This window comes from Salmo salar, chromosome ssa10, assembly GCF_905237065.1.
Source record: "Salmo salar chromosome ssa10, Ssal_v3.1, whole genome shotgun sequence".
NCBI classification, from domain to species: domain Eukaryota; kingdom Metazoa; phylum Chordata; class Actinopteri; order Salmoniformes; family Salmonidae; genus Salmo; species Salmo salar.
The window spans coordinates 28,089,817-28,117,311 of NC_059451.1; the positions used below are offsets into that span (position 1 = coordinate 28,089,817).

A 27,495-nucleotide genomic window follows, 5' to 3' on the forward strand; every position below is an offset into this window, starting at 1 on the left:
TGAGTCAGGTACTGGGAAATTCAGAGGCTGTGTTTGCAACTGAGCGTTAAATTAACCATTGAACCCACTGCACCTAACGTAACACCCTTGTCTTCACTGATTGACCGTGGGGAACATGAGACGGTGCTTCGTCATTGTCACAAACACATGCAGGCAGGGCCTCTCTGCCCTGCCGTTGACCAGGCGGTCTAGTTGTGAATCAGGACTGAAGCGGTCTATTGCAGAACCCTCTCTCCAGCCTTGGCCTATGAATAGGATGTGGTGGGGTGCAGAGTGCAGACACAGGCGGAGGTGACAGTGGAGTATATGTGCCAAAGCCGGGCTCGAGGAGTTCTGTCCTGGAATGTGTTCGTGGGACTGGGATGGGGAGGCTGGGGGAGAATGTGGGCCATGTTCCAGATCTACTCAGGTTCCCCCCTGCCCTGCTGCTGTCTCTCTCTCAGGAGGGAAATGAACCCTGTCATGACCCTGGTAATGGGCCTGCCAAGGGCTGCATTTACACGTCTGCAGAACCTAATACTCCTCTTTCCACTTCCCCGTAATGGAGAGGAGGGCAGGGAGAAGTGTGTTTACCTCTGGCTGGATTTACTGCAGGGCTGTTAATGCAAGCTAATGTTTCTGACAGTCTCAGTGCAGTAGAAGTTACTCTCAAAACCACTAGAACTATCCACAAGACATCAGCAGAGTGAAATCAGATCTGTCTTTGTCATACTGACACTGTTGCTCACTCGGCTGTTCTCCATATCTCCTTCCCTCCTGCAGAGAAACTTGCGGAAGCCCAGAGGCGTTTCGCCACCCTGCAGAATGAGCTGCAGTCGTCTCTGGATGCGCAGCGTGAGAGCAATGCGCCAGGTCTGCGGAAACGCAAGACAGTGTTCCACCTTTCCCAGGAGGAGCGCTGCAAACACCGCAACATCAAGGACCTACAGCTGGCCTTCTCCGAGTTCTACCTCAGCCTCATCCTACTGCAGAACTACCAGGTTGGTACCCTTAACCCTACACACTACCCCTAGGTACTTCCACAGCCTCATCCTGATGCAGAACTACCAGGTTGGTACCCTTAACCCTAAACCCTACACACTACCCCTAGATACTACCTCAGTCTCATCCTGATGCTGAACTACCAGCTGAAACAGTCAGCCTATCCACACCCTCTCATCTTTCTGTTTGATGCTGCAATCAACATCAAATGTCTCTCTGCATCTTACTACCTCTCCATCCACCTCTCTCTAGTGGTTTGTCTATTTCTTCTCTGTTCCTCTCTTTATCTCAGCAGTTCAGTTTATCTCAACCGTTTAGTCGTTGTCTCCTTCTCCCTCTCTGCATCTCTTGCTCAGTTCAGACTTAACCCCACGATTTGTCTTTCTCCCAGAATCTGAACTTCACAGGCTTCCGTAAGATCCTGAAGAAGCATGATAAGATCCTGGAGACTCCCCGTGGGGCTGACTGGCGCGTGGCCCACGTGGAGGTGGCCCCCTTCTACACCTGTAAGAAGATCACCCAGCTCATTTCTGAGACTGAGGTACGTATGGAACAGAAGCCCCTGGTTGTGGACGTCAAAGCGTTGTTTAGGTTGATGTTCATCCTTGACAACAGTGTATACTCCATCATCTGTTTTAACCACAAAATTGCTAATTCTGGCAAAATTGGATCCTGGTCTTTGACTTTTGCTCTTTAATATGTTGAATTGCATTTGAACTTGTTCCTGGATGAACAGTAGTGACGTGTGTATTGTGTTTGTCAGGCTGTGGTGACCACAGAGCTGGAGGGAGGGGACCGTCAGAAGGCCATGAAGAGGCTGAGAGTGCCTCCACTGGGGGCAGCACAGGTGAGAGAGACGGACACCACAGGTTTACTAGAGGGTGTATGTTAGTTAGTTAGTGTACAATTAACCAATTAGATCTTTCCTGCCATAATTCCCTGCAAGCACCAGGATCTCATCAACATAAACGTAGTATGGTAGAGTGACACACTTCCTGCTCTTCATCTCCTTCCTGCTGTGTGTGTATACAGTATAGATATGTGACACACACACCCTATTCATGCCCACAGTATTGATCCTGTAAGAGGCTCTCCATACTAGACTGAAAAAAATAGCTTTTCCACAGGGGATGAGAGAGAGAGAGTGCTGGAGAGAGTGCTTCACATCCCCTATCACATATCCTTTAGATTTATAGCTGTATTAATATTAATGTCATGTCCACCCTGAATTATGCCAGATCCAAATGGCTTGTCCAGATTCCTGTGGGCACCTTTATATGAAATGTATTTTTAGCACGTACAAAAGTACTTGACGATAACACACGTTAATGTAAGGACACTTCCTATAAGGTGCATTGAACAAGGAACAGGTGAACTGGATTCTGTGAATGGCTTCAGCTTCCCTGGATAGGCGGGTCTATCTGTCAAGCTAAATTAATTAGTAACTGCCTAGTGTGGATCTGCAGCTGTGTGCCTGACAACGTTACAGTAGAGCAGAGAAGACTGGCAGTCACACAGGCCTAGTAACTGGTAATTGCTCATCTCTGTCATTCTCTGCTTTTCCTTCCTGCAGCCTGCTCTAGCCTGGACTACCTTCCGCGTTGGCCTATACTGTGGGGTCTTCATCGTCCTCTCTATCTCCTTCATCCTCAGTGGTACATTCACACACAACCATGCTAATAAGGCCTTTTTACTGGGGGATTAAAAGATACACAGGAAATGGGGCTTGCCATTAGTGAGGAGCTCAAGTTAGTAGTGCAGACTGTATTTTATAACAGGACTGTAGCCTCAGATATTTTGATGGAGAATTAGATTATTTAATTGCTATTATTATTTTGCAGGTGCTGTACTCATCCGGTATGAGAACGTGTGGCCTCTGGTGCGTATCTACCGTGGTGGCTTCCTGCTGATTGAGTTCCTCTTCCTGTTGGGCATTAACACGTACGGCTGGCGCCAGGCGGGGGTCAACCACGTGCTCATCTTTGAGCTGAACCCTCGCAGCAACCTCTCCCACCAGCACCTGTTTGAGGTAAGGGAGAGGGGAGAACCAAGGTATACAAAAGGACAATAACAAGAATCAAGCCAGACAGTACACTGAGACAACTAGTGGTAATAATGGAGAGAACAAATTATATTGTGTGACCACCAGAGAGAGAGAGAAAGATCTAGTGTGACCACCTGAGAGAGAGAACGAGCTTGTGTGACCACCAGAGAGAGAGAAAGATCTAGTGTGACCACCAGAGAGAGAGAATGATCTAGTGTGACCACCAGAGAGAGAGAGAAAGATCTAGTGTGACCACCAGAGAGAGAGAATGATCTAGTGTGACCACCAGAGAGAGAGAATGATCTTGTGTGACCACCAGAGAGAGAGAATGATCTGGTGTGACCACCAGAGAGAGAGAATGATCTGGTGTGACCACCACAGAGAGAATGATCTGGTGTGACCACCAGAGAGAGAATGATCTAGTGTGACCACCAGAGAGAGAATGATCTGGTGTGACCACCAGAGAGAGAGAATGATCTAGTGTGACCACCAGAGAGAGAGAATGATCTGGTGTGACCACCAGAGAGAGAGAATGATCTAGTGTGACCACCAGAGAGAGAGAATGATCTGGTGTGACCACCACAGAGAGAATGATCTGGTGTGACCACCAGAGAGAGAGAGAATGATCTAGTGTGACCACCGGAGAGAGAGAATGATCTGGTGTGACCACCAGAGAGAGAATGATCTGGTGTGACCACCACAGAGAGAAGAATCTGGTGTGACCACCACAGAGAGAATGATCTGGTGTGACCACCAGAGAGAGAGAATGATCTTGTGTGACCACCAGAGAGAGAGAATGATCTAGTGTGACCACCAGAGAGAGAATGATCTAGTGTGACCACCAGAGAGAGAGAATGATCTAGTGTGACCACCAGAGAGAGAGAATGAGCTTGTGTGACCACCACAGAGAGAATGATCTGGTGTGACCACCAGAGAGAGAGAATGATCTAGTGTGACCACCAGAGAGAGAGAATGATCTGGTGTGACCACCAGAGAGAGAGAATGATCTGGTGTGACCACCACAGAGAGAATGATCTGGTGTGACCACCAGAGAGAGAGAATGATCGTGTGTGACCACCAGAGAGAGAGAATGATCTAGTGTGACCACCACAGAGAGAATGATCTAGTGTGACCACCAGAGAGAGAGAATGATCTAGTGTGACCACCAGAGAGAGAGAATTATCTAGTGTGACCACCAGAGAGAGAGAATGAGCTTGTGTGACCACCACAGAGAGAATTATCTTGTGTGACCACCAGAGAGAGAGAATGAGCTTGTGTGACCACCACAGAGAGAATGATCTTGTGTGACCACCAGAGAGAGAATGATCTGGTGTGACCACCACAGAGAGAAGAATCTGGTGTGACCACCACAGAGAGAATGATCTGGTGTGACCACCAGAGAGAGAGAATGATCTTGTGTGACCACCAGAGAGAGAGAATGATCTAGTGTGACCACCAGAGAGAGAATGATCTAGTGTGACCACCAGAGAGAGAGAATGATCTAGTGTGACCACCAGAGAGAGAGCATGATCTGATGTGACCACCAGAGAGAGAGAATGATCGTGTGTGACCACCAGAGAGAAAGAATGATCTAGTGTGACCACCACAGAGAGAATGATCTAGTGTGACCACCAGAGAGAGAGAATGAGCTTGTGTGACCACCACAGAGAGAATGATCTGGTGTGACCACCAGAGAGAGAGAATGATCTAGTGTGACCACCAGAGAGAGAGAATGATCTGGTGTGACCACCAGAGAGAGAGAATGATCTGGTGTGACCACCACAGAGAGAATGATCTGGTGTGACCACCAGAGAGAGAGAATGATCGTGTGTGACCACCAGAGAGAGAGAATGATCTAGTGTGACCACCACAGAGAGAATGATCTAGTGTGACCACCAGAGAGAGAGAATGATCTAGTGTGACCACCAGAGAGAGAGAATGATCTAGTGTGACCACCAGAGAGAGAGAATGAGCTTGTGTGACCACCACAGAGAGAATGATCTTGTGTGACCACCAAGAGAGAGAGAATGAGCTTGTGTGACCACCACAGAGAGAATGATCGTGTGTGACCACCAGAGAGAGAGAATGATCTAGTGTGACCACCAGAGAGAGAGAATGATCTGGTGTGACCACCAGAGAGAGAGAATGATCTGGTGTGACCACCACAGAGAGAATGATCTTGTGTGACCACCACAGAGAGAATGATCTTGTGTGACCACCACACAGAGAGAATATTTTGTGTGACCACCAGAGAGAGAATGATCGTGTGACCACCAGAGAGAGAGAATGATCTTGTGTGATCACCAGAGAGAGAGAATGATCGTGTGACCACCACAGAGAGAATGATCTGGTGTGACCACCACAGAGAGAATGATCTTGTGTGACCACCACAGAGAGAATGATCGTGTGTGACCACCACCGAGAGAATGATCGTGTGTGACCACCAGAGAGAGAGAATGATCTTGTGTGACCACCAGAGAGAGAGAATGATCTGGTGTGACCACCACAGAGAGAATGATCTGGTGTGACCACCAGAGAGAGAGAATGATCTTGTGTGACCACCAGAGAGAGAGAATGATCTAGTGTGACCACCAGAGAGAGAATGATCTAGTGTGACCACCAGAGAGTGAGAATGATCTAGTGTGACCACCAGAGAGAGAGCATGATCTGATGTGACCACCAGAGAGAGAGAATGATCGTGTGTGACCACCAGAGAGAGAGAAGGATCTAGTGTGACCACCACAGAGAGAATGATCTAGTGTGACCACCAGAGAGAGAGAATGAGCTTGTGTGACCACCACAGAGAGAATGATCTGGTGTGACCACCAGAGAGAGAGAATGATCTAGTGTGACCACCAGAGAGAGAGAATGATCTGGTGTGACCACCAGAGAGAGAGAATGATCTGGTGTGACCACCACAGAGAGAATGATCTGGTGTGACCACCAGAGAGAGAGAATGATCTGGTGTGACCACCAGAGAGAGAGAGAATGATCTAGTGTGACCACCAGAGAGAGAGAATGATCTAGTGTGACTACCAGAGAGAGAGAATGATCTGGTGTGACCACCAGAGAGAGAGAATGATCTGGTGTGTCCACCAGAGAGAGAGAATGATCGTGTGTGACCACCAGAGAGAGAGAATGATCTAGTGTGACCACCACAGAGAGAATGATCTAGTGTGACCACCAGAGAGAGAATGATCTAGTGTGACCACCAGAGAGAGAGAATGATCTAGTGTGACCACCAGAGAGAGAGAATGAGCTTGTGTGACCACCACAGAGAGAATTATCTTGTGTGACCACCAGAGAGAGAGAATGAGCTTGTGTGACCAACACAGAGAGAATGATCTTGTGTGACCACCAGAGAGAGAGAATGAGCTTGTGTGACCACCACAGAGAGAATGATCTTGTGTGACCACCACACAGAGAGAATGTTTTTGTGTGACCACCAGAGAGAATGATCGTGTGACCACCAGAGAGAGAGAATGATCTTGTGTGATCACCAGAGAGAGAGAATGATCGTGTGACCACCACAGAGAGAATGATCTGGTGTGACCACCACAGAGAGAATGATCTTGTGTGACCACCACAGAGAGAATGATCGTGTGTGACCACCACCGAGAGAATGATCGTGTGTGACCACCAGAGAGAGAGAATGATCTTGTGTGACCACCAGAGAGAGAGAATGATCTGGTGTGACCACCACAGAGAGAATGATCTGGTGTGACCACCACAGAGAGAATGATCTGGTGTGACCACCACAGAGAGAATGATCTGGTGTGACCACCACAGAGAGAAGTATCTGGTGTGACCACCACAGAGAGAATGATCTGGTGTGACCACCACAGAGAGAATGATCTGGTGTGACCACCAGAAAGAGAATGATCTGGTATGACCACCAGAGAGAGAATGATCTGGTGTGACCACCAGAGAGAGAATGATCTGGTGTGACCACCACAGAGAGAATGATCTGGTGTGACCACCAGAAAGAGAATGATCTGGTGTGACCACCAGAGAGAGAGAATGATCTGGTGTGACCACCACAGAGAGAATGATCTGGTGTGACCACCAGAGAGAGAATGATCTGGTGTGACCACCAGAGAGAGAATGATCTGGTATGACCACCACAGAGAGAATGATCTGGTGTGACCACCAGAGATAGAATTGTGCTGAATAAGGTAAATTAAACATTTCAATAATAATACTAATCTGAAGACATGCACTATGTTTTTTTCTGATCATATTGCCAAGGACAAATTATATACAGCGTTATAAAGGTAGTTGAATAAAAAATCTATTGAATTGTTCCCTAGATTGCAGGGTTCCTGGGGGTGCTGTGGTGTATGAGCATCCTGTCCTGTCTGTACTCTGAGTACACCATGCTGCCAATGCAGGTCAACCCCCTCATCCTCTACGGCTTCATGCTCCTCTTCCTCATCAACCCCTTCAAGACTGGCTACTACAAGTCCCGCTTCTGGCTGCTCAAACTGCTGGTGAGCTCCTTCTCCACTGGGACAACTGTAATGATGCAATGATATCAGTACAATGAAACCTGACTCAACTGGTGTTTGTTTGTACAACGCTGTATTTGATATCTATCTCCTACTGTATTGTGTTTTGTTGTATTCAGCTTGTCTTTTATTTGTCTGATGTTTGCTGGCTAGGGGGATGGGGATGGGGGTAGGAGGATTCAGTGTGTGTGTGAGACAGAGGCCAGTGGGGTGAGGGATAACAGAATGCAGGCGGGTCCCTGGGGATGTGGCGGCTGTGACTGTGCAATCATTACAGGGATGGATCCATCAGTATGCTGCTCCTCCAATCCTCCCCATCCCTTCCCTTAGTTACCCAGGCCTCCGAGCCATTCCAGAGCCCTCTCCAGCTCTGATTAGGCTCCACTGGGGCCTGTGCAGCATCCTAGAGAGCCACACACCCACACTGAACACAGGAACTAACCAGAGGACAAACACATAATGAGAGAACAAATCGAGAGAGATTGCCTGGTGTGTTTGTTTACACAATGAATACATTTTGAGGAAGGTTTATCTTTTGAATGTCTATAATTTCTGTGCATGGAGATGGTGTGGAGATCAATAGGGGCATAGATTGCCAGGTACAAATCTTTCATTAGCTCACATATATAACAGGATGAATCAATACTGTTTGACGTTTGCTACTGAAACAATCTGGGACTAGGTCAGGCTGCGTAGTGAGGCTGTGTAGCACCCTGGAGGCAAGAGGGGGAGAGTATCATTCCCATTCCCATTCACCCACAGTCTCATTCGCAGACCCGTGATAACATGATCCAGTCCCAACAGAAACCATACCCAAAGCACTAGTAAACCCAATCATATTAGGCTATATCAAATCAGACTTCTCCAGGGGCATGGCCATGCAGTTGATCCTGTGCTGCTCCCAGACCGTCATGTTTGTACATGTGTGGTGTGTCAGATTGAATACTGTCAACAAAAATATAATTTCTCTGCAAATCAAGTCTTATATCTCCCTCTCTAACTTTATATGGCCAATATACCACGGCTAAGGGCGGTTCTTATGCAAGACGTAACACAGAGTGACTGGATACAGTCCTTAACGTGGTATATTGGCCATATACCTAAAACACCCAAGGTGTCTTATTGATATTATAAACTGGTTACCAACATTATTAGAGCAGTAAAAATAAATGTTTTGTCATACCCGTGGTATACCCGTGGCTGTCATCTAATTAGCATTCAGGGATCGAACCACCCAGTTTATGATAACCTGTACATTACAGCATCATTTGCTGCATGACAATGAGCTTCCTCAGTGTTCAAGTCTTGTATACATGGTTGTAGCCCAGGTCTTTACATGTGTGTCCCTTCTCTTTGGTTATTTGTAATGTCTTAAATGCTTATTGTGAGACAAGCATGGGAGTTCTAGTGGCTTTAGTATGCAGAGGTGTACTGTAGACAGAACAGCTGTCAATGTTATCTTAACCTTAGACTATTCCAACACACATTGCACCCCTTCAGTGGAAGCATATGTATTTATTCAGATCTCCTGTGTCTTGTATGGGACTACTAACTCTGTCTGTCCTCTCCCTAGTTCCGTGTGTTCACTGCGCCGTTCCACCGCGTGGAGTTTGCAGACTTCTGGCTGGCCGACCAGCTCAACTCTCTGGTGATTGTACTGATGGACCTGGAGTATCTCATCTGCTTCTACAGCTTCGAGCTCAAATGGACCGACCGCAAAGGCCTCCTGCCCATGTTCAACAGTGAGTTAGACCCTAACAAGTACCTACCGTTGCTCTGTAAGTGTAGAACTGTCATGTCAGGTATGCAGTGAGGTAACAGCTAAATGTATGTAACCCAAACCTATATATCATGCTTGTTCAGCAGCTCTGTTCAAACTCATCTATAACAGTATTGTTTTGTTTAGGAGACATGTGCTGAGGTGGAACGGTTTAGCTCTCTCTGACTCCAGTCAATATTCAGTGGATCTGTCTGTCTGCCTGTCTCTGTCTGCCTGTCTCTGTCTGTCTGCCTGTCTGACTGTCTCTGTCTGCCTGTCTGACTGTCTCTGTCTGCCTGTCTCTGTCTGCCTGTCTGCCTGTCTCTGTCTGCCTGTCTCTGTCTGTCTGTCTGTCTGTCTGTCTGTCTGTCTGTCTGTCTGTCTGTCTGTCTGTCTGTCTGTCTGTCTGTCTGTCTGTCTGTCTGTCTGTCTGTCTGTCTGTCTGTCTGTCTGTCTGCCTGTCTCTGTCTGCCTGTCTCTGTCTGCCTGTCTGCCTGTCTCTGTATGCCTGTCTCTGTCTGCCTGTCTGCCTGTCTCTGTCTGCCTGTCTCTGTCTGCCTGTCTGACTGTGTCTGTTTGTTTGTCTGGAAAATGAGTTATTAATGGTTCTCCTCAGTAATTTGCAGCCCTCTGCTGTGGCCTGAAAAATCAGCAGCGAGGTAATTGAATGGAAATGTTTGTGTCCAGCAGTGTGACTCTCATGTTGATTAGCTGTCCACTCAGAGTCAAATTAAATCAAAATGTATTTGTCACATGCTTCGTAAACAACAGGTGTAAACTAACAGTAAAATGCTTACGGGCCCTTCCCAACAATGCAGAGAGAAAGAAAATAGAGAAATAAACACGTAATAATAAAAGTAAGTAAAGATAACTTGGTTACATACACAGGGTACCAGTACCGAGTCGATGTGCAGGGGTACAAAGTAATTGAGGTAGATATGTACATATAACTAGGAATAAAGTGACAGATAATAAACAGTGGCAGCAGCGTATGTGCCTGGAGTCTTTGACAATTTTTAGGGCTTTCCTCTGACACCGCCTAGTATAGAGGTCCTAGATGGCAGGAAGCTCGGCCCCAATGATGTAGAGAGTGCTGCTGCTGCTGCTGTGTGTGTACAATGGTGACCCTGGCCGTGACCCCACTCCCTGCGGGTGTCTCAGGGGGAGTTGGGATATTCAAGAAACACATTTCCATTACACACTTTGTAACAGGACAAATATAAACACCCTCTAAATTATTATTATTATGATTGTGAATATTATTATTCTGTGTGTGTGTGGGAGAAGGAGAGAGGAGAGGGGACAGCACAATGTAGGTGTATGGCAATGAGTCAAAGCACTGGGACTACAGCTAGCTAGTCCACAAATAACCTTGAGCTGTCTCTCAGTGAGAAGTAGTCTCTGTGGAGCAACCTGTGTGAGTCCAACAAACCCATTCCATTCTAACAGAACAGTTCAAAAGGTCAAGCTATAAGAATGGTTGATACCGAAACCATATACATAATGAAAATATGGCTGTGTTTGATAAATGTTTGAATGTTTTGGTTGTTAAAATGTAATTTTCTCCCCCATTCCCACTAGGTGATTACACATGCCACAGTTACTCCTATGGTCTCCGTGCCATCATCCAGTGTCTGCCTGCTTGGTTCCGTTTCGTGCAGTGCCTCCGTCGGTACCGAGACACCAAGCGAGCTTTCCCTCACCTGGTCAACGCTGGCAAATACTCCACCACCTTCTTTGTGGTCACCTTCGCTGCACTCTACAGCACCCACAAAGGTAAGGAGACACACCTAGCTTTCTGAGCCAGTTGGACAGGAAGGGGAGGAGAGAGAGGGAGAGGAGAGAGAGAGAGAGAGAGAGAGAGTATCAAGGAGGATAAAGCTTGTCATTCTCCAGCTCCACAATTAGCCGCTGATTAATCTGGTTCAGAAGTGTTATCACAAAAGAGGAAGTGTACATAGACATGGACCTCAGTCTCCAAATGCATCCCTTCAATATTCTGCCTTTGTGCTATCTCATATCTTGGCTGCATAGATGTTTGTCCAAGTGGATCATTTCAAAGCAGTTTGCTAAGCGGTTTTTGCCATTTCATTATTTATATGCTCGTCCATCGACAGTTATATATTTATTTGTGCAAATGCCAGCTTTTAAACTTCCGCTCAACCTTTGAAAATGTTAAATGTTACTGCACAGCATGATTTTTGCTTCATTTTTCTTTATACATTTAAATCAATGTTTGTGTTTCTTCTGTAACCTGACTGTCCATTTGGCTGTCAGTTTGGAGGCAGTGAGGAGGTTTTAGGTTCTTAGGAAATGAAACCATTAAGGCTTTTTCCTCCTCCAGTCAGTCGGTCCATTCCTCTTGTCTTCAGCCCTGTGGACCCTGGACTAATGAGCCCTCTTCATTTCATATGCTGTGTGAAGACCTGTTTCATCCCCCCCCCCCCTTTTTAACAGAGAGGTAGAGTTGGGGGCGTTAAGTGAGAAGGGATGGAGGGAATATCCAGACTACCATACCCACTTAACCCACAGTCTTTCAACTGCGTTGGCATGGCTACCAAATTGAGAATTTACAAAAAGTGTATGCACAGGGTTTCCATAGATATTTGAAGTATGTTCTTCATAGTCATTAGAATCTAAAAGAGATGCATATGGGTTAGACTATTAAAAATATGAAAATACTTATCAAATTGTCCAGTCCATTGCTCTTTATTGTTGCTAGACTCAGTCTGAGTCACAGTATACAGTATATGTTGGTATGTCTGCTGTATGGGCCTATCGACTGAAGTCTAGCCAGATGTGAATGTGGAGGTGAGGTGCATCTTGGCCACAGAGTTTGACAGTTCTGTTGTGACATACAGTAGATGGGATAGATAAATGAGGCCTGGACCCAGTGGACCGGAGCCTAGCACCTAAATTACAGAACATCTGTTTCATAAGCAGAACAGAGCGCCGCACAGCACACATGATGATCATCGCTCAGTATTGAATCATGTTCATGCCTGGCACAGCGGTAGTAAATCAGCATAAGAAATGTTGGCAGGGCTCCCAGGTTGTGTATGGATATATCACCTTCATTATACATCCACAAAGTAGTGCTCTGTTGCTGCCTCATGACCTCATTGATTCCAGTATTACACCAATACCACAGAGAATTGTGCTATATTCACATTACAATAAATGTATAATAATGCAAAAGGGACTCAATGCAGAGGGTAAAATGTACCCTGCTACTAGGTTTTACGATATAGTAAAGGAGTTTGATTCATTTAAATGCAGGTTAAAGACTGAAGTTGTGCAGATACAGTTTTGGCAGTCCTGTGAATAGATGATTGCAGTAATAATAATCTATAATTAAATCAAAGACCGATGCTGTGTATGTTGTCCCAGCTGATGTTCCAGGAAATGTAGAAAAAGGACGAAGGGATTACCTGACTTTAGAGTTTAGAGTCCCCAGCTCCACAGGATATTGAGCCTGACAGTATGGTAAAATACTTTATTCAGGATCAATATGGCATCTGCTCTTGTACAGTAGTAGCTTAATTTAATTTAAATAAAATAAAATTTTATTCGACACTTGCTTCGTAAACAAAAGGTGTAGACTAACAGTGAAATGCTTACTTACAGGCCCTTCCCAACAATACAGAGAGAAATAATAGAAAAGTAGAGCAAGTAATAATAAAAGTAATAATAAATACTCAATGAGTAACGATAACTTGGCTACATACACAGTGTCACGCCCTGACCTGAGAGAGAGGGTTTGTTTCTCTATGTGGTTAGGTCAGGGTGTGGGGTGGGCATTCTATGATGTCTATTTTGTGTTTGAAGCAGAGTATGGTTCCTAATCAGAGGCAGCTGTCTATCGTTGTCTCTGATTAGGAATCATACTTAGGCAGCCTTTCCCCATCTGTAGTTGTGGGATCTTAATTTTGTACTGCTTGTTAAGCCTACAAGACGGGACGGTCGTTATCATTGTTTATTCTTTTGTTTGTAGTGTTCTGAGGTAAAAATAAATACACGATGAACACTTACCACGCTGCGCTTTGGTCCACTCCTTTTGACGATCGTGACAGAAGATCCCACCACCAAAGGACCAAGTAGCGTGGGCCGATGGACTGGACATGGGAGGACATCCTGGATGGCAAAGGATACTGGACGTGGGAGAAGATCCAGGCCGGAAGGGATCGCCTTCCATGGGAACAGATGGAAGCAGCGAGGGAGGTACAGCAACGAGATCGACAGGCAAGGCAACAACGGAGGCCCGAGAGGCAGCGCCCAAAACTGTTTGGGGGGGGCACACGGATAGATTGGCTAAGGCGGTTTTAAGACCTGAGCTAACTCCCCGTGCTTACCGTGGGGAGTGAGTGACTGAACAAGCACCGTGGTATGCGGGGATGCGCACTGTGTCGCCCATGCGCACTCACAGCCCGGTGCGCTCGGTACAAGCTCCTCACCGTTGCCGTGCTAGAGTTGGCCGTCAGCCAGGAAGAAGTGCGCCGGCTCAGCGTATCTGGTCTCCAGTGCGTCGCTACGGCCCAGGTTATCCTGCGCCTGCTCTACGCACGGTACCCCCCGTTCACCAGCACAGCCCAGTTCGTCCTGTACCAGCGCCCCGCCCTTGCTGGGCTACAATAACCATCCAGCCAGGACGGGGTGTGCCAGCCCTAAGCTCCAGACCTCCAGTGCGCCTCACGGCCCAGTATACCCTGTGCCTGCTCTGCGCACCCAGTCTCCTGTGCATCTCCCCAGTCCGGTGAGACCGGTTCCAGCTCCACGTAGGAAGCCTCCAGTGATGACCAATGGTCCAAAGCCTCCAGTGATAATCCATGGCACGAAGCCTCCAGTGATGATCCATGGCCCGGAGCCTGTAGGGATGATCCATGGCACGAGGCTTCGGACCATTGATCATCACTGGAGGCTTCCTACGTGGAGCTGGAACCGGTCTCACCGGACTGGGGTAAATAGTGTGGTCTACAGCTTATCATGAGGTACTCTAATTCAGAAGAGCAGAACCTCAAGACTTCCTTAATATTAGAGATCGCGCATAAGCTGTTGTTAACAAAGAGACACACACCTCCTTCCTTGAACTTACCCGACGCTGCCAGTGTGTCCTGTTGATGCATAGAAAAAACTGCTAGATGTATATTATCAATGTCCTTGTTTAGCCACTACTCTGTGAAACATAGGATATAACAGTTGTTCAGGTCCCGTTGATAGGATAGTCTTGAACGGAAATCGTTTGTTCTCCAGTGATTGTTTCATCAGGGTGCCCGCACATCGGCCTCTCTTACGCCGCCGTTTTCATTTCCAACGCTAAGAGATTATGGCCTGGTCTGGGGTGAGCAGTATGTCCTTTGCCTCCGACTCTTTGAAGTAGAAATCTTCATCCAAATCGAGGTTATTAATCGTTGTTCTGATGTCCAGATACTCTTTTCAGCCATAGGAAATGATGGTGGAAACATTATGTACAACAACAGTTAATTAAGATCAGCACAAAAAACATAAAATAGCAGAATTGATCTGGTGGGAAAGCCAATTATTGGCCAATAGAGTGTGGGTGGGACAATGGATCAGGTAGAAGACATGGACTAGGTGAGAGACAGAGGGAAAATGTTCCTAAAACTAAAAATACACTGCTCAAAAAAATAAAGGGAACACTTAAACAACACAATGTAACTCCAAGTCAATCACACTTCTGTGAAATCAAACTGTCCACTTAGGAAGCAACACTGATTGACAATAAATTTCACATGCTGTTGTGCAAATGGAATAGACAACAGGTGGAAATTATAGGCAATTAGCAAGACACCCCCAATAAAAGAGTGGTTCTGCAGGTGGGGACCACAGACCACTTCTCAGTTCCTATGCTTCCTGGCTGATGTTTTGGTCACTTTTGAATTCTGGCGGTGCTTTCACTCTAGTGGTAGCTTGAGACGGAATCTACAACCCACACAAGTGGCTCAGGTAGTGCAGCTCATCCAGGATGGCACATCAATGCGAGTTGTGGCAAGAAGGTTTGCTGTGTCTGTCAGCGTAGTGTCCAGAGCATGGAGGCGCTATCAGGAGACAGGCCAGTACATCAGGAGACGTGGAGGAGGCCGTAGGAGGGCAACAACCCAGCAGCAGGACCGCTACCTCCGCCTTTGTGCAAGGAGGAGCAGGAGGAGCACTGCCAGAGCCCTGCAAAATGACCTCCAGCAGGCCACAAATGTGCATGTGTCTGCTCAAACGGTCAGAAACAGACTCCATGAGGGTGGTATGAGGGCCCGACGTCCACAGGTGGGGGTTGTGCTTACAGCCCAACACCGTGCAGGACGTTTGGCATTTGCCAGAGAACACCAAGATTGGCAAATTCGCCACTGGCGCCCTGTGCTCTTCACAGATGAAAGCAGGTTCAGACTGAGCACATGTGACAGACGTGACAGAGTCTGGAGACGCCGTGGAGAACGTTCTGCTGCCTGCAACATCCTCCAGCATGACCGGTTTGGCGGTGGGTCAGTCATGGTGTGGGGTGGCATTTCTTTGGGGGGCCGCACAGCCCTCCATGTGCTCGCCAGAGGTAGCCTGACTGCCATTAGGTACCGAGATGAGATCCTCAGACCCCTTGTGAGACCATATGCTGGTGTGGTTGGCCCTGGGTTCCTCCTAATGCAAGACAATGCTAGACCTCATGTGGCTGGAGTATGTCAGCAGTTCCTGCAAGAGGAAGGCATTGATGCTATGGACTGGCCCGCCCATTCTCCAGACCTGAATCCAATTGAACACATCTGGGACATCATGTCTCGCTCCATCCACCAACGCCACGTTGCACCACAGACTGTCCAGGAGTTGGCGGATGCTTTAGTCCAGGTCTGAGAGGAGATCCCTCAGGAGACCATCCGCCACCTCATCAGGAGCATGCTCAGGCGTTGTAGGGAGGTCATACAGGCACATGGAGGCCACACACACTACTGAGTCTCATTTTGACTTGTTTTAGGACATTACATCAAAGTTGGATCAGCCTGTAGTGTGGTTTTCCACTTGAATTTTGAGTGTGACTCCAAATCCAGACCTCCATGGGTTGATAAATTGGATTTCCATTGATTATTTTTGTGTGATTTTGTTGTCAGCACATTCAACTATGTAAAGAAAAAAGTATTTAATAAGATTATTTCATTCATTCAGATCTAGGATGTGTTATTTTTTTGAGCAGTATATATTAATATGAAAAAAGTGTTAACGCTAAAGAGGAATAATAGACCTGCCGAGTAGGTGAGAGTAAAACGACAATGAAAATGAAAGAAAAGTTGAACTAGTGTGAAGGATCATCAGATATAAGAGGAGAAAGGAGAGCAGAGGGAGGGAGGGAGGGAGGGAGGGAGGGAGGGAGGGAGGGAGGGAGGGAGGGAGGGAGGATGAAAAGAGGGATGGCAGCAGTGGAAGAGGGGAAGAGGATGGACTTGCTCGAGGAGAGTGAGCTGTAATAACCTGCCTGCGGCGAAACACATCTCTGGCGGATGCTGCTGGAATAGAGATGAGACCCAGGGCCAGGCCATGGCTTGCTGACTGAGTAGGATTTTGTTGTCTATGGACACACGGAGCTGCCAGAACCACTGCATAGGAAAGAGCTCAAAGTTCTAACACTCCCCAAACCAACTAACAGGGTCATGATACCCACTGAACTCTGACTCAACCCTGTTACAACAACACTATCTCTCTGGGACATGCTGCCTATTATGATCAAGCATCATATTCAGTTGTAGGTTGAGTTGAGATATAACTACCGGTATCTGTAATGTAAATCCATATCAATAGAAATTATACTCCAACCAGGCAGGTACTAATATCACTACACAGACTCACTATCTCACTACCAATCAGCCATGTGAATTCAACACGAGGCCACTTTCCCGAATCAATAACCTTTGTTTGTCTTGCTAGGTCTCAGTGTCTGATTGGATAGGCTCTGTGAGGAGAGGGGGGTGGTGAAAGTGATGGGGCAGGCAGGTAATAGATTCTTTATCACCTGCACAGCAGTACAAGACAGCCCAGGCAGGCAGCACCGCGGCAGATAACAACCCAAAGACAGATGATTGCTTTTCCCGGGTTCCCAGGTGCTTATTATTACCTTCAATGGGAGGCCTGTCCTGAGCCTGTCATGGCAACGTTCCACTCTTAAATGACTTTTAACCGCTTAGGCGCCTGCTAGACACAAACATTTAGTGAGCGTGACAGAAGCAAGTGACCGCTGTTACCCTCTATTGAGCTCCAGATCAATGACTAGCCACCCACGCTAGACTAGACCCTGATGGACATCAGTCCTACAGAGCCCTTGAGGCCAACCAGAAAGGCTTAGTGATGGACGAGTGGTATCTTATGTGATCATATTCAATGTTTTTTTATTTCAGATCTATCATATCAATTCAAGTGAAATTGTATTGGTCGCATACACAGATTTGCAGATGTCATCGCAGGTGCAGCTAAATGCTTGTGTTTCTAGCTACAACAGTGCAGTAATACCTAGCAATAATACAATTTAAATAAACAATGCAAACATAATCCAGATATTTTTTTCAATACATTTCAGTACGTGCAATGTCATGGACTGGAATATATATGTATATGTATATTATCAATCTACACACAAGTATTCAGACCCTTTTCTATGAGGTCAGGTGCATCCTATTTCCGTTGATCATACATTTAGGTGTTTCTACAACTTCATTGGAGTCCAGCTGTGGTAAATTCAATTGATTGGACATGATTTGGAAAGGCATACACCTGTCTATATAGGGTCCCACAGTTGACATTGCATGTCACAGCAAAAACCAAGCCATGAGGTCAAAGGAATTGTCCATAGAGCTCCGAGACAGGATTGTGTCGAGGATACCAAAACATTTCTGCAGCATTGAAAGTCCCCAAGAACACAGTGGCCTCCATCATTCATAAATCGAAGAAGTTTGGAAATACCAAGACTCTTCTTAGGGCTGGCCGCCCAGCCAAACAGAGCAATCGGGGGAGAAGGGCCTTGGTCAGAGAGGTGACCAAGAACCCGATGGTCACTCTGGCAAAGCTCAAGAGTTCCTCTGTGGAGATGGGAGAAGCTTCCAGAAGGACAACCATCTCTGCAGCACTCCACTAACCAGGCCTTTATGGTAGAGTGGCCAGACGGAAGCCACTCGTCAGTAAAAGGCACATAACAGCCCTCTTGGAGTTTGCCAAAAGCCCCCTAAAGGACTCTCAGACCATGAGAAACAAGATTCTCTGGTCTGATGAAACCAATGGTCTGATGAAACCAACTATTTGGCCTGAATGCCAAGCGTCACGTCTGGAGGAAACCTGGCACCATCCCTACGGTGAAGCATCGTGGTGGCAGCATCATGCTGTGTGGATGTTTTTCAGCGGCAGGGACTGGGAGACTAGTCAGGATTGAGAGAAAGATGAACGGAGCAAAGTACAGAGAGATCCTTAATGAAAACCTGCTCCAGAACGTTCAGAATGTTCAGGGGTTAAGGTTCACCTTCCTACAGGACAACGACCCTAAGCACACAGCCAAGACAAAGCAGGAGTGGCTTCGGTGCAAGTCTCTGTCCTTCAGTGGCCCAGCCAGATCCCAGACTTGATCCCAATCAAACATCTCTGGAGAGACCTGAAAATAGCTGTGCAGCGACGATCCCCATCCAACCTGACAGAGCTTGAGAGGATCTGCAGAGAAGAATGGGAGAAACTCCCTAAATACAGGTATGCCAAGCTTGTAGTGTCATAACCAATAAGACTTGAGTCTGTAATCGCTGCCAAATGTGATTCAACAAAGTACTGAGTAAAGGGTCTGAATACTTATGTAAATGTGATATTTCCAGGTTTTTATTATTATAAATTACAAACATTTATAAAAACCTGTTTTCACTTTGTCATTTCGCTTTGTCGTTTTTCAGTTTCTCGCTCCCAGCTTTGAGACACCTGTACAATCCATCTGTATCTGTAATTGTTTGTTGATGCAGTAGTTTGGTGGTGTTAGGATGCTCCAGTTTTCCTTCATTCCGGATTTACACATTTTGGGACACAAGTTTGTCCTGCAAACTTTAATGAGTATGTAATGTATAATGTATGTAATCCCAATTGCCTGCTGTGAACATATCAAAAATACTTTTTTAAAGGAGACGTAAAACATTTAAGTTTGAAGGATAAATCTCATCAGGAAATATTTATAATATTAGTAATATTGGGTTAATGCGGGGACACGGTACTGGATGAGGTAGCCTGATGCAGAACCCACTGTAGGGTGAGAGCAGGGCTAGAGGGACCAATGTAATTCTTGGTGAAAAATGTCCCCGTGTTACTTTCCTGGCGCCCTGGTGGCAGGAAGTGGGAGGCATTGACCATGACGGATGGCACTGTCCCTGTCTCAGCCCTGCTGGAGTCTGTGTGTGGACAGGTCAGACTGTGTATCTAACCAGTCTGTCAGTGCACACACAACCATGCATGCACACATTGGAGCATCGTCTTGGACCAACAGGCTCCGAGACAGCTTCTACCCCCAAGCCATAGGACTGCTAAATAGTTAATTAAATGGTTACCCAGGCTATCTGAATTGACCCTATTTTGTACTGACTCTATGCACACTCACAAGACTATATATACACACTGTATGCACACTCCCTCACGCACACTAGACTGTCACTCACCACAAAACCCACACACATTCACATACACTACATATGGACACAAACACATAACACACACGCAAGCACGCACGCACGCACGCACGCACACACACACACACACACACACACACACACACACACACACACACACACACACACACACACACACACACACACACACACACACACACACACACACACACACACACACACACACACACACACACTTTCACACTCATCATAGGCTGCTGCTACTCTGTTCCTATTTTACTCTTGTTATAATCTATCCTGATATATGTACATATATCTACCTCTAATACCCCGTGCCCATGCACATTGATCTGGTACTGGGACGGGACTCCCACCCTACACACACACACACACACACACACACACACACACACACACACACACACACACACACACACACACACACACACACACACACACACACACACACACACACACACACACACACACACACACACACACACACACACACACACACACACACACACACACACACACACACACCTGCTGTTACTTACTGGTCATATTCCTTCATGGGGAAAAATAACAATACAACAGACTATTCTAAGACGCACAGTAGACTTACCCAGGAGATTCACCATAGTCATTTTCAGTCAGAACTCTCCACCTGGGTAAAGGAGGCTGGTGTGAATAGTTGGGTGTGTATAGTTGGGTGTGAATAGTTGTCAGAAGAGTGGTTGCGTCACATTGCGTGACGTGTCTTCCAGGCCTGGGTGTCCTGTTGGTGTGTGAGTCTCTCAGTGTCAGGCCACACTGTTCTGTCACAGCGGGGGAGAGCCCAGAGCCCAGGCAGATCATAGAATACCTCAGTCATCAATAATCCCCCAGGCATTCAGGCTGTCGCTGGAGCAGCATGCGAGTCTGGCCCAGTCAAAATACACAGCTATGACACAGGGAAATCAACATGACACGACTGCAGAGCTGGTTACCACTACACATTCTAACTGGCAGTATGTCAATGTTCAAGACGAAATTAGAACATAATAAATATACTTTTTATTAGTAGTGAATTGCCAAACTGAAGGACACATCAACATGTTGTTTCAAGAGCCTGAATAGTTTACTAAGAATTAGCATGACATTTTCCATCCATGGTAACCTGTCTCAGTAAATGTAATACTGATGGTCGAAGTTCACCCTCTGCTGGGGTTAGTGAAGACCAGAGACAAACGTTTATGAACAAGCTGCTGTCTCTGTCCGCAGTTCAAAGCAGGCAACTTATGTGTTCTTCTTAATTATCAAGGTATATGCACACAGATTGGGCAAAATGTATTTATTTTACTTTATTTAACTACCGGTATACAGACTAATGATGGACTCATTTCTTTGTGTTGTGCTTCACAGAACAAAAGCATTCCGATGCAGACATGTTCTTCTACCTGCTGATGGTGTTCTCAGCCGTCAGCTCCCTGTACACTCTGATCTGGGACCTGAAGATGGACTGGGGCCTGTTTGACCGTGGAGCAGGGGAGAACACCTTCCTTAGGGAGGAGATTGTCTACCCACAGAAAGTGAGCGTCACACACACATAACCTGCATAAACGCACAGCCCGGCACACACACACTCGTCCTCTGACCTGACTTCTCCGTTCTATTTCCCAGGCGTACTACTACTGTGCCATCATAGAGGACGTGATCCTGCGTTTCGCCTGGACCATCCAGATCTCCCTAACCACCATGACCAACATCCCCTCTGTGGGAGACATCGTGGCCACCGTTCTGGCTCCTCTAGAGGTGTTCAGGTGGGTTACAGTATCACAGAGCTGGACAGACTACTTCTCTATCTGTCTCTCTGCCCCCCCCCTCCCTCTCTTTCTCTCTTTCTCTCTCTCTGCTCATTATGTTATACCTCATTCTGTATCCACACACAGGCGTTTTGTCTGGAACTTCTTCCGTCTGGAGAATGAGCACCTGAATAATTGTGGTGAGTTCCGTGCCGTGAGGGACATCTCGGTGGCTCCGCTGAACGCTGACGACCAGACGCTGCTGGAGCAGATGATGGACCAGGAGGACGGAGTCAGAAACCGTCAGGGCAAGAAGAGCTGGAAACGCAGCTACAGCCTGTCTCTACGGCGCCCCCTGCTGTCCTCTCAGTAAGAACCTCCTCACACACACGCACAGACACACACACACACCAAAAATACACATAACTTACGGCCACATGGCCAGGAATCGGTATATGTTAGCCTTGTGTTTGTCTGACAGTATCCATGTGTCTATTCCTTCTCTCATCCAGATCATCCAAGAAGGACACCAAGGTGTTGATAGAGGACACGGATGATGAGGCCTTCAGCTGAGCCCAAAGCACCAGCTCAACAACCCCAGTGATCACTCCATCACAGAGCTGCCTCACACACACACACACAAAACACGCACACACACACACACATGCACACACACACACACAGGCAGACACAGGTAGACACACAGGCAGACACAAACATACACACTAATACATACAAAGAAACACACAACAATTCAGTGGCACACAAACAGATTAATTTATTCAAGCACAATGAGGTGGGATTACACACACACACACACACACACACACACACACACACACACACACACACACACACACACACACACACACAGTTTTGAGTTATTCAGACAAAGAGGGATACACACAGAAACATATTTGAAAACCCACCAAGCACTGGGATTTTCCTATCAGTACTTTTATTTTTTAACAGACTTTATGTTGATACTTTTTTGTTTGTATATTTGTTTTTGTAGTTCTTTGCCATTTTTGGAGATGTATTAGAGAACAAACGACTGTTTACATGCATTTATTATATTAGGATCAACAGGGAGAAGAAATATTTATCAAAAAGACTAATAATAATAACAAGCCTGAGCATGGACTCTGGAACATTTACCACAGCATATCAACAACATCAACTGGTTTCAACCTGTTGCTTCTTTTTTCTACTCCACTTACTGGGTTGATTTTGTTTATTGAGTTGTAATAATAAAGTCAGTGTAAAACCCTGGCGGCACTTGCAGGAAAAGTGCATTTAATACAAACAAACAAAAACAACTTGTACAAAAATATAATTTAAACATATTTTAGTCTGTGAAAGTTGCTTTGTATATTTGTTCATGTGCACTACTATGTACTCCATGTATTATTTAGAAGGAGAATAGCTCAAGCATCTGTGCAATGATACGTATGTGTTTCTCAATGGTGGGAATGTTGAATTAGACTTATGCCGTGTTTTCTAAGAGCTACTGTTTCCCCTCTTGTCCTGTGTGGAAGACTAAGAACACTTCAAGTGGCTCATTCTCCCTCTCATATAAACTTTTCCTACAGATCAGTTAGCCAGCCCATGTTACAACTTCAAAGTTCTGCAAAAACAAACAAGTCAATTATCTAATTAGCTTAGTTCAAGTGCCCTACATGTTCATAACTGTACTTTGCTTTTCTGCTAAAGCGTTATTTTAATGTTGTTCACTCGCATAGCATCAATCATCTAGCTAGCCTGAGAAGAATAGTCTGTTTGTTGTACTGTGCAGCTGAGTTGAGATGTCTGAGAGTCTCGTGCATTTCTCTACCCTTTAAGAATACTTTCCCATTCTCTCTTTTTATTGCTCAACAACTAAAACAGCACTGTGACCATTTTTGATTGCAGTGTTTTCTACTGATTGTGTGGGGCACTTTGTATTTTTTCTGTTGTTCTGCTTTCTCAGAAGCAGTGGAGATCAGCGAGATCAGCTGACAGTGATCAGGGTTTTCCACTGGGGTTCCTCTGACTGTAATACCGCCCAAGTAGGTCATGTGGCATCTTCACAGGATATTGATTTCGTCTGCTGAGATGGGTTTTCCATAGGAGGGATGTCCTGGCTAAACAGGAGATCCTCATCTGTCATGTCTGCTAGCACTTTCACTATCCAAATAACAGTCCACACCCTGACCTCTGTCATTTTTCCTCTGAAATATCTACGGACTTTACAACATAGCTGCTGCATCACCTCTTTGAATACAGAATGCATGCGTCATGTACAGTATCATAGGCCCTGGGACTCTGCGTGTGTCAGGGTTTTGAGTGGTAGGGTTTGTCAGGCCTGTTGACTAGAACAGGGACCAAGTGAGTGAGTCGTATACCTGCTGTGTCAAGTGATCTTTAATCCTGGAAAGACTTTGCTGTGAAACAGTAGTTCTCAGATCAGATAGCCGTGATTAAATAGGCCCGTCCTCCTTGGGTTGTAGACCTGCAGTATTTACTCTGTTGTTTAGGACTGGGTTAGCTCACAGTTTCAAGTCTCAGTGCCCAAAAATGATGTTGAAGGTGAGGTTGATTTCAATTATCAACTCATTCTACAGTACATTTCTGTTTCTCATGCTTTTATGGCAATGCACTCATCAACAAAACTCATGATTTTGCTTTAATGTATGTTGTTCCTTGATTAACATTAGTACTTTTTATTACTTGGTTTCGCCAAGAAAAAGAACCCCATGGAAATTGTTCAACTGGCATCCATTGTTAGTGCTCTTTTTGTTTGTTCATTTTGTTACATGCATGCTTTACTTATATCATTTACAAGCACAATCTATCGGCTGTAACTTTGAAGCGGGTAAGCCCCTTATCGTGGACCTCGTGGCTTTTCAAAGGAAGGATAAGTGTGTGTGTTGTTGACTGCTTTCTCCCCACTCCCTGTGTGTGACACCCTCTCTCTTTCACCCTGGGGCTCAACTGTGTTTACACAATGCAGTAGTTGATGTACAGTGTTGATGTGTTGATCAATCAGCATGAGCTTGTCTTGCCTTCCTCTTAGCTTTTCTTTACTATTTAGACTGTTGACGCGTCTAATGAGAAATCACAGTTGGAGTCCCAGTGTAAAATATTTGTTTAAATTGCAAAGTTCATAGGCTACAAAATGTTGTAAATGTGTAAGAGCACCATCAACAACAAGAAATACACACAATGTCGTGTGCCTTTGAGATAGATTTCTTCCATTACTGTGGTGATGATGCAGTTAGACATATGGAAATTATGGCTGTGCAATGAAGTCTGGTAGTGATGGAAACCACTATCACAAAACACACAATTCAATTATCTAACTACTGATTGTGTCCTCTTTGTTGGAAGAATAGTTGCTTCCACTTTCTTCCCACACTCACTACAAATATGGAACAGGCTAGTCAACCAGTCTTTCCACCAAAGAGCACCCTGCTGCAAGGTCGCCTTTGGCATTTCAGTCCTTTTGAAGTGATGGAGAGCTCTTCTACCCCTCAAAACACACACAGATACACACTGTTTAATCTAGTCTAAAAATGTAACACTGTCCTCTTTTGACAGAGACCACAAACTCCTCCCTCCCAACTTCATGAGATTGTTTTAGTATCACTCTGACAATTGTCTTGCCTGCATGCTGCTTTTGTTTTCCATTGTACATATCTGAATGATTTTGTTAATTATCTGGAGAATACTGTAAATTCTAGCTGTACTGTTAAATCTTGATTACATACATTGTTTTTCATTTAGCTTTAGAACAAGCAGTATTCCAGGTGTTGAGGAGCATTTTGATTGTTCACAATCCTGCATTCTTTAAGTGTAAAACCTGTTGAATTGTGTTTGTTAAAAAAAAAGAGAAAAAGTAGAAAGTGAACCTGGATTGTGATTGGCTGTATCTTGTTGGTGTTTCCATATTCTTTCCTGGCTCCCTCATCCTCAGGGTTTGCGTCCAGGGCTACTGGAGGGAGGGGACTAGGGGTTGACAACCCTCAGTCAAGCGAGTGATGACACTAACAAGATACTAATGGTTTCCTAAGATGTTACCTTGGAAGCATTCTAATGCATATGACTGCTTAGCAGTTATTCACTAATTTATGTACAACTGAGCCATTTTTAATGTCAAGATATGGTTAGAAAGTGATAACCCTTTGACATTGAGGGTTATTTTGTATAGTTTTTTCTAAGACCTGAATCATACGCAAGCCCTGACATCACATTTTCTCATGAGTAAAACCTCAATGATTTGCTGATTTTACTGCTTGCTAAATCCCATGTTATGTGCTTGATGTCTCTGCATCTTTACTTCCTTCTTGATGTTGTTGTACCCTTTCTAAAGTAGAAGACTAACAGTGTCTATAGTAACTACATGGATGTACTTTGAACGCGTTATGAAAACTGATAAAAAGATCAGTTATGTGATTGTGTTTTAAAAAGACAAAGGAAATGTCTTACAATAGCCCTTTTACAGAGTAGATTGTAAATGTTGAGTGTATAACGTTGTACTATGATGGTTTTAATGATGGTCTCATTTCTATTTCTGTATACACTTTGGTGATCCTGTCACATCTGGGTTTTATAAACCACGCATATTTTTTTAAACTGTCGCCCTGGCTCTGGCTTTTTTATTTTGTCCATTCCATAATAAAAAATAGTGTTGTCTGTACCGAGATTTCCTAATGTTGAACATACATACATAGGTTAGGAATTTTGTTGGCAAATTCTTTGGAATGAGAAGAAAAGCCACAATGTTGCACTTCCAAGTTCTGCAGCCCAACACAATCAAGAAAACAAATTATATGGGGAGGTGTTGCTGTTTATACAGTACCAGTCAAAGGTTTAGACACACCTACTCATTTTTCTTTATTTTTACTATTTTCTACATTGTAGAATAATGAAGGCATCAGAACTATGAAATAACATATGGAATCATGTAGTAACCAAAGAAGTGTCAAAATGAAAATATATTTTAGATTCTTCAAAGTAGCCACCCTTTGCCTCAATGACAGTTTTGCACACTCTTGGCATTCTCTCAACCAGCTTCACCTGGAATACTTTTCCAACAGTCTTGAAGGAGTTCCCACATATGCTGAGCACCTGTTGGCTGCTTTTTCTTCGCTCTGCGTTTCAACTCATCCCAAACCATCTCAATTGGGTTATGGTCGGGTGATTGTGGAGGCCAGGTCATCTGATGCAGCACTCCATCACTCTTCTTCTTGGTCTAATGGCCCTTACACAGCCTGGAGGTGTTGGGTCATTGTCCTGTTAAAAAACAAATGATAGTCCCACTAAGCCCAAACCAGAATGCTGTGGTAGCCATGCTGGTTAAGTGTGCCTTGAATTCTAAATAAATCACAGTGTCACCAGCAAAACACTCCCACACCTCCTCCTCCATGCTTCACAGTGGGAACCACACATGCAGAGATCATCTGTTCATCTACTCTGCGTCTCACCAAGACACGGCAGTTGGAATCACAAATTTGGACTCATCAGACCAAAGGACAGATTTCCACCAGTTTAATATATATTGCTCATGTTTCTTGGCCCAAACAAATCATCTTATTGGTGTCCTTTAGTAGTTTATTTTTGCTAAAAAAAGGCTATTGAATATCCGAAACATGCAGTATAGTAATGGTTTCTTTGCAGCAATTCGACCATGAAGGCCTGATTCACGCAGCCTCCTCTGTACAGTTGATGTTGAGATGTGTCTGTTACTTGCACTCTGAAGCATTTATTTGGACTGCAATCTGAGGTGCAGTTAAGTTCATTAGAG

The 27,495-nt window shown here is 45.4% G+C and overlaps 1 protein-coding gene across 1 annotated transcript in view; it reads left to right on the forward strand.

Annotated features, from left to right (window-relative positions):
* LOC106613915 (xenotropic and polytropic retrovirus receptor 1 homolog) overlaps window positions 1-26,388 on the forward strand; it is a 96,748-nt gene extending 70,360 nt beyond the window's left edge. Inside the window, exons 4-15 of the mRNA XM_014216697.2 lie at window positions 763-980; window positions 1,373-1,522; window positions 1,745-1,828; window positions 2,555-2,636; window positions 2,823-3,010; window positions 7,336-7,515; window positions 9,107-9,275; window positions 10,874-11,068; window positions 21,331-21,497; window positions 21,589-21,728; window positions 21,858-22,079; window positions 22,223-26,388. Of these exons, the coding sequence (XP_014072172.1) occupies window positions 763-980; window positions 1,373-1,522; window positions 1,745-1,828; window positions 2,555-2,636; window positions 2,823-3,010; window positions 7,336-7,515; window positions 9,107-9,275; window positions 10,874-11,068; window positions 21,331-21,497; window positions 21,589-21,728; window positions 21,858-22,079; window positions 22,223-22,283 (1,856 nt within the window). The 3' untranslated portion in view covers window positions 22,284-26,388. The remainder of the gene's footprint in view (window positions 1-762; window positions 981-1,372; window positions 1,523-1,744; window positions 1,829-2,554; window positions 2,637-2,822; window positions 3,011-7,335; window positions 7,516-9,106; window positions 9,276-10,873; window positions 11,069-21,330; window positions 21,498-21,588; window positions 21,729-21,857; window positions 22,080-22,222) is intronic.
* The last annotated feature ends 1,107 nt before the right edge of the window (window positions 26,389-27,495 follow it).